The 9,826-nt window shown below is 30.4% G+C and overlaps 1 protein-coding gene across 1 annotated transcript; it reads left to right on the top strand.

The window, feature by feature from the left end:
* The first annotated feature begins 5,180 nt into the window (after nt 1-5,180).
* LOC149551272 (receptor-like protein kinase FERONIA) lies at nt 5,181-8,860 on the top strand. The gene is made up of 2 exons (XM_089786833.1): nt 5,181-6,857; nt 7,820-8,860. The coding sequence occupies exons 1-2, from the start codon at nt 5,335-5,337 to the stop codon at nt 8,721-8,723; spliced, it is 2,427 nt and encodes an 808-aa protein (XP_089642959.1). The 5' UTR covers nt 5,181-5,334; the 3' UTR covers nt 8,724-8,860.
* Nucleotides 8,861-9,826: the final 966 nt, after the last annotated feature.

The raw sequence follows: 9,826 nt of genomic DNA, 5'->3' as shown, positions 1-9,826 counted from the left end.
AAGTAAAACAAAATCATTGTCCAAATTTTATAAGTCAAATAACATTGTTTAAACTCTCCCAACCAAAAATAAGATTTTACCAAATCCAAGCAACCATTTTCATTTGCACTTTCATCAACATTGGTAATGGTATGTAGGTGATGAATTTATGAATTGTACGGACATATTAAAACAAAAATGTGTAACACATTTTATCATTTTATGATCTGTAAAGTTCCTCATCTTTCATTCTTCCAAAAAAACTTACCTATTATGAAACAAAAATATTTCCTTGAGAAAAAGTCTTCAAAATGAATCATTTATTTTCTGAAACATTTGAGAAAAAAATCTGACAAAGATCGTTTATTTTAACCTAACGTGAAAGATGAAAGAAATGATCTAGCAAGTAGAAGAAGAATCGTTGATTTAGCCATGACTCAAAATTGCTTTGTGGGTTCCCTATGTTGGAATGGAATCTTGAGAGAAAAATATTAGTAGAAAGAGAAATAGGAGATTAGAATTTACCTAAGATTTTTTGAAATCTAATTTTTTGATGTTTGAGAAATTTCTTTAAAAAACTGATCATCATCTAAAAATTAATTAGAAAATAAAAAACTAGTATAGTAATAAATAGAAATAGAAACAAAAATTTGGCTTTATCTTTTATACAAATAAATTCTGGCAAGAATCAAGATGAGCTTTTGTCTAACATAGGTTGAAAATACTTTTATGAAAAACAAGTGTGACAGAGTGACTAGTACTTGTCGTTAATGAATAGTTTAAAAAATTACGTTGTAGTGAAAAAATATATTTGTTCTTAACTGACCAAATTGTAATTCCATTCTTAATATTAAATTACATCGTAGATATCTAAGAAGAAAATGATAGATATAAGCATTTAGATAACATATTAAATATCAATGAATTATCTAAGTAAAATTACATAAGTACTAGTACACTTACTCAATTTAATTTAAGAAATAAATAATATGAATTGAAGCTAACAGTGGAAAACTATTTTCATTTAAATCTAAAATGAATGAAGAGATTAGAAACTTAATGTAAATAAATTTCAATTAATTATATAGATGCATGATACAATTTCATTTTATTAATATCATTATGAAAGAGCAAAAATTATCTCGACTTAGAAGATATTATCTTAAATATACAATAAAATATTCTAAATTTATAAATATAATATAGTATTGTGATTAATAAAATCTTATGAAAGTATAAAAAATTGTAAATTTGAAATAAATTGTAAAATGGGCCTTCATACACATAATAAGAGGCTCAGGCTTGTTGAGTCGTTCATTGATTAAGATCAAACAATTCATTAAATTCAAATAAGATAACATCGTGAATAAATCATCAAATACCAAAACTGATGATGAGTGATAGTTTAACATACAACAATAAATCATTAAATAGTACAAGAATAAAAGTGTTGTAGAGTAGTCAATTTTTATCTATATCTAAGGTTTATTTCCTAGTTTCTTTCATTCTCCCTTGCATGTTGCATCCATTTAATCTTTGAAACTATTTCTATTAAAAGCCAAGTGAATAACAATAATGTCTAATCGTCTTTTCATAGAATGGTTCATATATTACCTAACATCATTTGACAAATAAATATTTCTAATTTTTAAGCCTCTCACATTCAATGCACATCACTCACACTAATAAAATCCCTGTACCAAATTTTTGTCTAGATTTGTGCAAACACAGGCCATCAAAATTCATGGTGATGAGACTGCATAAAAAATATTTTCAAATTGAAAAAGGAGAAGCATTAAATCATACTTTGCAAATTACTTTAAAATTGAACATAACTAAAACTCTAAATTCAAAACAATTTGGTTGAAATTATTTTTGAACCTATCATTGATGAAGCAAACATCAGATGCTCCTATTCAGCTATAATTTAAATATCATAATAGAAAAAAACAATTGAATTTCAAGACAAATAGCTATATTCAAAGCTTCAACCTGCAATCTATAATAATTTAAATATTAGAGTTGCTCCATGTTACATAAGGATTAATAGAAAATAAACTATTTTACCATATTAACAAGAAGCAAAACTATTATCACATAATAGAATGGAATATATTAGAGTTCACATAGGTTTTAGAAATTTCTATTCAAACATAAAACAAAATAGAAGTTTCTTTTAATATATTTTTTTTAGAAGTATTTAGTGAAAACTTTAAAAAAAAGAAATTTCTTATTCTAAAAAAGGTCTTATAGGACATATTCATTTCAACTAATGAGATAAGAGATAAATCTTATTTGAAAATTAAAAAATTAAAAAATTAAAAAATATTATAGATTAACTTATGATTCATATGGTTTATTTGATTATAAAAATAATGAAGCATTCTCATTTGTGCATATTCATTAATTAATAGGCAGGACTCAATATACAATAGAAGTTTAGCACTCACTCTTATAAAGGATTTTTTTATTAAATAAATTTTAAAAACAATATTTTAAATGTGAATATAGAAAATAGAAATTATACTTTGAATTAGAAATAGAGGACAGAAAAATTTGGATAAGAAATATAAAAATTACATAGAAATATTTAGAAAGCAGATAATGAAAGTGAAAAATATATATATTGAAAAATATAAAAATGACAAAGGACAATTTTCCGACCATAAATTATAAAATCCATATAAGCCTATTGACTCAATTAAATATACAATGTGAAAATAAGAACATTTATTTTGAAGATTCTAAATAATTGTACAAAATTTCAAACAAAACTTTATTGTTGAATATGAATTCTTAAGTGTGGTGTTTGACTTTGAATAGAAATTTGCCAATTTGAATTACGAGTCTATGTTTGAGCCTTATAATTGACCTGAACTTTTTGGATGAAGTAAGGGAGAGAATCCATCCACCCATCGCAATCTCCTTTCCAATATTTTCCACGCTTTTTCCAAACTGAAAATACATTCTGTCGTATTCTTCTGATTGAGTGTGACTTAAAAGTTTACAAGGACAAAAAATATATATTAAAAAATATGCAGTGTATATTTTTTTCAATATTTTAATTGAGGACTAGATATCTAAAAGACTCAAAAGACTTCTGAAGTGTTGACCACTGTTTGCCTAATTATTATTAATATCAAATTGTTCTCAATTTAAAAATAATGATATGAGTCTATTTAATTTATTTATATTTTCTAATCTTCAACTTAGTAGTTTTTTTTTTTTTTAATAGTTTAATCTATTTCATTTAGATGTTAACGTAAAAAATAGTTGTGAAGATTTTGATTGAAAATATGAAAACAAGAATGATATCCCTTACAAATTAGATTGAAGTTTAAAAATTGAAGTTATAAAGTTATAATTTATTTATTTATTATTTGAATTATGATATATTATAAAGTTCAGATATTATATTAATGTAAGAATTTTTTTTTTAAGTATTTATGTTTAATTTTTAGCTTTTATTTTAAATTATTTTAAATTTTGTGAATATTTATATTTAAATAATAAAAATAATTAGTAATTCTGAATTTAAAGTTTATGGGAAAGTGCTATTATGTAGAATTCAATATGTTTGTCTAAGCTTATCTGATTGTCCTTTTCAAATAGCTTCAAATATTTTATGTGCGTAAAGAATGGTTTGAAATGTAAAATGACATACAAGCAATATGTGTTTGAACATTAATCATAATAAAAATAAAAAAGGGTGACATATAATGCAACACAAGACGAAGTTGGAAAGAATGTCACATGAGATAAGGGACACAATATCCAATCTTTTAGTAGGAAGGTGATAGTAGTTGGAACGTAATTGACTTGAGGTAGATTATGAATTGTTGTCAACTATACAATAATTTGGTCCTATAAAATGTTGTAAAATAAAAAACTATAATTTTTTCACAACCATTTGGAAACCATCCAAAACGTAGTTAAAACTTAAATCCAAAAAAATATAATATCATGTAATAAAAGAGGAATAAAATGTAGTAAAAATCAAAGACTTGAGGCACAAAAGCTAATGCAACAAGTTTCTTAATCTCAAATGCAAATACTTCATCAATAGTGTAACGTGTTGTATACCTTCTTCTTTAAATCTCCTCCAAAAGCACTAAGAGAAATGGGGGAAACATCCTCAAATAGTGACATTTGGAAAAAAATTTAGAAATAACTCCCATCAAACCTGATTCAAAATCGATAGGTAGAGTTTTTGGGTTTAGATTAGGTTAAAGTTGTTTTAAATTTGCAAGTACTTGTGTATAAGTAGTTCTTAAACCAATTTTATGATTCTTTCAGTAACTACAAATTTGGTGTGGTGGCAAATATTAAAAACGATTCACATCATTGTTGTCATGAAAAAGAAATATTTCCCCTCTATTGGTAAGTGTATATTCAATTCTATATACAATGATCGTCTCAAGTTTGGGAGCATAATTATATTCTATACTAACCTAAATAAACTCTGTGGTGGTTCACAATCCCTTCTTTTTTTACTAGCCTCTTTGTTTTATTTTGTTTCTAGCTTACTAGCTTGATCTAAAATGACCATGGGTTTTTATGTCCATGGGATATTTTGTCCATGAGTTATTATGACTCTAGTATTTTGGTTGGGTTATTATGTCTGTATACCCTTATATGCAATATTAGTTTTGTTACAAGAGTAGAAAAGATATTCATTTAAAGTTTTGTACGAAATCAAGTGGCCCTTAAATCTCGTGGTGGAGTTGAATGGTTCATAATAAGTCTAAGATGAATCAAGTCATAAGTCTTGACGAGTGATTGTGATCACCAATTTTAGCAGTGAGTTGTAAATATCGAAATGGCTAGATAGCAAACAAAATTCACCTACAAGACTAATTGTTTCAATTTATTATTTCTTCACAAATATTAAACAAAATGGAATTGACCTAATGAAACCCCTCTTCTCCTCGTTAATAAGTCATTAATGGTAGAAGTAGAATTGAATTAATGAAGCCCCTCTTATCGTGATCAAGTGAGTTAAAGTCATTCACTTATTCTGAATCAAACTTCTAATTAATAGGACTCTTATCCTGAACAAATGAGTTAAGTCATTCACTTGTTCGGTCATATGAATCAAACTTCTAATTAATAAGACTGACCATTATATTAATTGTAAAACATGTCACAATAATCTATCTCAATCCTTAATATAAAACCTAGTCTATGTAACTGTGAGCTCTATGAGAATCTTAATTTGATATAAAACCCTCGCAAGAATTTTCCAGACTAGAAAGAGCAACGTATGTCTTTTCCATCAGACTTCCATGGAAGTAACCAGTTAAAAGCATTGTTCTTAGAGAACCTTCATCAGAATTCAAAGTAGCACTGGCAAGTATGGACTCAATGTCCACCATTCACCCTCTCCTCTTCTTTGCATTCATGGCGTTCTCAATTTCTTGTCATGCCGCAGATCAGGACGTAATTCTTCTCAATTGTGGCTCCTCGAACACAATTCCGTCACAAGACGGGCGTGAATTCGTTGGAGATCATCATACAACTAAATTCAATCCCTCCACCAGCAAGGAGGCAGCAGCATCTGAACCATTTCAGTCCTCTGAAATCCTTTACGGAACGGCCCGTCTATTCACAGAAAAATCCACATACACAATCCCCATCACAGACACTTCTCGGAGGCATTTCCTCCGCTTTCACTTTTTCCCTTCCTCCTACAAAACCCACAATCTCAATGACGCCAATTTTTCTGTTAACTGGGGGCAGTATGTTCTCCTCCACAATTTCACCTCAACAACTCTAAAAGGGCCACTAATTTTAGAATTTTGCATTCCTGTCAACAAACGGAAACAGCTTGATATCGTATTTACCCCTGAAGCAAGAAACCCCAAATGCTATGCATTCATCAATGCAATGGAAATCATATCCATTCCAGATAAGCTGTTCGAGAAGCCTGTTACTATTCCTAATAGTAAGTCAACATTTCTCATAACCTCGAACATTGCCTTGCAGAATCTTTACAGATTGAATGTGGGAGGGCAAAGCATATCTCCTTTTTATGATAAGTATGGGAGGACTTGGGTTGATGATTCGAATTTCATATTTGGGGCTGCAGTGGGTGCTACAGGAACAAATTCTACGGAGATTCAAAAGGCCGATGATTTTGCGCCAAACGATGTATATGCCAGCTATAGGTCCATGGATGGAGACTCCCTAATCAACCTCAACTCCAATTTAAGCTGGGGTTTCAGCAATATCGACTACAATTTCAGTTACCTCGTTCGATTTCATTTCTGTGAGCTTCAATTCAGAGAAGGCAACCAGAGGAAGTTTGACATTTATATCAACAAACAAACTGCAGAGGAAGCCTTCGATGTCGTTGAAGTGGCTTCAGGGCCTAATCTCCCTATTTACAGAGATTATCTCATTTTCGTCCCTGCAGATGAATCTGGAATTACAGACCTACTTGTTGAGTTGCATCCCAACAACAAAACAAGGCCGCCGTCAGAGCGCTATAATGCTATTCTGAATGGACTGGAAATATATAAGTTAAATGATAGTTCTGGAAATCTTGCAGGACTAAATCCTTTGGTAACAGAAGAAACTGAAGAAAACTCAGCAAATGGACCGGTGAGAAGCCCCAGAAGTAACAAGCGTAAGGGCTTTACGATAGGAATTGTATCTGGAAGCTTAGCTGGTGTAGCCAGTTTGATCTGTTTAATGATTTTATGCTTTGCTCTGAAAAGAAGAGAGAAAAGTAAGGGCTCCCATGAAAAGCCCTCTGCCGCTGTTATAGATGCTACAGGAGGGACGACTACAACAACTTCTTCTACTTCTTCAGCCAAGAACGCATTCACAGGATCATCCGGCGATGGATCGACTTTTGTAGGTAGCATGTTTTTCAGGTACTCAGTCTTCTTATTTATGCCTAATTTATATTATGAGGGAGATTTATGTTAGATTACTTCATGGAATAGAAATATTCCATCGATCTTGCAATAGGGTCTCAACCGGATTCCTTGGAATCTACCTTCATAAAATATCCAAGACAGTTACCATAGGTTCTTTCCCCCACAGGGAACAGACTTGAAACATCATTTAAAATAACTAATAAATTCTCAACTGAACTTCTTCACCTCCCATTCAACATTCTTCTAGATACCATTGAACTGTTCTATCATAAGCAATGTCAGTTCTTCCCTGAAAGTATTCATACCCTCTCTCAACTGAGCTTCTTCACCTCGCCATTCAGCATTCTTGTAGATACCATACAATTTTTCTATCATAAGCAATGTGAGTTCTTTCCTGAAAGTGTTCATATGCCCTCTCAAATGAACTTCTTCACCTCGCCATTCAGCATTCTTGTAGATACCATTGAATTTTTCTATTATAAGCAATGCCAGTTCTTCCCTGAAAGTATTCATTTTCGCCTCGCCATTCAACATTCTTGTAGTTACCATTGAATTTTTCTCTTATAAGCAACGTCAGTTCTTCCCTGAAAGTATTCATATCCTCCATTATGTATTAGGAAGGATTTGGTTTTCTTCATAAATTTCATTACTAGATTTGCATAACCATTATTTTACTTCAGTATTTGATTCCGAGTCCATTTTTTATATCTGGAAGCATACCAGTGAATTCAAATGGATTGTATAAATCTGATAACATTCTTTTACTTGTCAAAGGAAAGGAGTAGTTACAAACCTTCAGATTCACTCAACTTGAAAACCATCCTTGATCGTTGCATTGACTACTATTACCCTGATGCAGCTGAAACCAGCACAAAACCTTACATTTGAACCATGGAGCAAGTAATGATGTATGTCCCAACGATTCATTGATATCTTTAACTTGAATATCCTTGCAGGTACTTCACTTTTCAAGAGATTCAAGATGCAACCAACAATTTTGACGATTCACTTCTTCTTGGGGTTGGAGGGTTTGGAAAAGTTTACAGAGGAGAAATCAATGACGGTATAAGAGTTGCTGTGAAGAGAGCTAAACCACAATCACTCCAAGGTTCTAATGAGTTCAGGAATGAGATTGACCTATTGTCAAGGCTTAGGCACAAGAATCTGGTATCCCTCATAGGCTACTGTGATGAGAACTCAGAAATGTGCCTTGTTTATGATTATGTTCCCAATGGAACATTGGAGAAGCATATCCATGGCAAGGACGTCCATGGAAGAAGTGTTTTGTCATGGAAGAAGAGGCTGGAGATATGCATTGATGCTGCAAAGGGCCTTGACTACCTTCACTCTGGTGCATTCCAAACAGTCATACACCGTGATGTGAAGAGTACCAATATTCTCCTAGATGAAAATTTGTGTGCCAAAGTTTCTGATTTTGGGCTCTCCAAAATAGTGGGCAAATCTGATCAGAGCCATGTAACGACCGAGGTGAAAGGGAGCTATGGATATATGGATCCTGAGTACTTCTACAGGTTGGCTCTTACTAAGAAATCTGATGTTTATTCCTTCGGGGTAGTGTTGTTTGAGGTCTTGTGTTCGAAACCCGCTGTTATGTCTTCCGAGTCAGGGGAGAAGACAAATCTCTCTGACTGTGTACTGAAGCATCTGAGAAACGGTGCTGTGGAGCAAATAGTAGACCCTAATTTAATAGGTGACATAACCTCAGATTCCCTTCAGACATTTGCAGAGGTGGGAGAGAATTGTTTGGCAGGTGAAGGCGAAGTGAGGCCTTCAATGGCAGATGTGGTGTGGCACTTGGAGTTTGCCCTGCGGTTACATGAAACTGCAACATGTAACTGAAAAACAGCTTGCAATGTTACTAAGATTAGTGGGTATGATGTTAAATAGTGATAGTGATTAAATGAATTATAGTTATTATATTTCATATTTATGTCAAACTTTTTATTCGTATATATTATTTTTCTATTTTTTGATTAGATGAATCAATGTAATATATTTGTGAGTTTGTGAGATATAATATTTTATAAAATATTTTTGAACTCTTGTTTCATTTATATTTCTGTCATTTGTTAAGAATTTAGCTTTGAATTTTTATCTAATTATTAACAAATAATCTTCATTCTATCTTTTTTTTCTACAAAGTATCACTTAAAAGATAACTTTAGTACAAGAAATTGTTTAAATAGTCTTGTTCAAGAATCAAAATGTATTTAAAAAAGCTTGAACCTTCAAAATTTTATATTAGATATGTTGAATAATTTATATTAAATATTATATTACATTTACACTTTTTAATATATACTAAAATTTATATATTAAAATTACAATTACAATTTTATATTTATTATTCAAGTTTCAAATTCTATATTATAATTATATAAAGTAAATTACAATTACAATTATATAATTATATATTAAATAGTATTGTATTAGAAAAATAGAATACATTAATTACAATCATTTTTAATATTATTATTACAACTAATTACTAAATTAGGCAAGTATTATGTCATTATGTGATACATGTTACTTATACTTGATTTGGTAAGCTATTAGTATGTTTACCATCAATTAACAATAAAAACTAAAGAAAAAAATTTGAACAGTCCACCACATTGTTTAGCTTGTATGTGGGTTTACATGTGACTTAAAGTGATATAGATCTAAAGTATAGAAATGAAAAAAATAGATAGAAAATATTGACTTTTTTTTTAATTTTGGCTATTGAGATTTCTAATATTCACCACATCCAAATTTGGTTTAAAATTTAACAACGTAGTCTAATTTTAAGTTTTATTTAAATCATCTTCTAGATTTTGTTAGAAAAGTTTCGTCGGATTGTACTCTTTGAACTATAATAAATAATGATAGTTTTGTTTAAATATGTTTAATGGTAACTATTGGCCATTTTTGCCCCCCATTCAACCCACCATTGATAACCG

This window comes from Cupressus sempervirens, chromosome 6 (assembly GCF_028749045.1).
Source record: "Cupressus sempervirens isolate cs-2001-9-10 chromosome 6, ASM2874904v1, whole genome shotgun sequence".
Classification (NCBI taxonomy): Eukaryota; Viridiplantae; Streptophyta; class Pinopsida; order Cupressales; family Cupressaceae; genus Cupressus; species Cupressus sempervirens.
The sequence above is the reverse complement of the archived record's forward strand: the minus strand, read 5'-3'. Positions and strand labels throughout refer to the sequence as shown.

Bases quoted from the DNA above. Each gene is read 5' to 3' on its own strand.
- LOC149551272 (XM_089786833.1), top strand. From the start codon at position 5,335: ATGGACTCAATGTCCACCATTCACCCTCTCCTCTTCTTTGCATTCATG. The intron at 6,858-7,819 runs GTACTCAGTCTT...ATATCCTTGCAG, and splicing joins GTAGGTAGCATGTTTTTCAG to GTACTTCACTTTTCAAGAGA.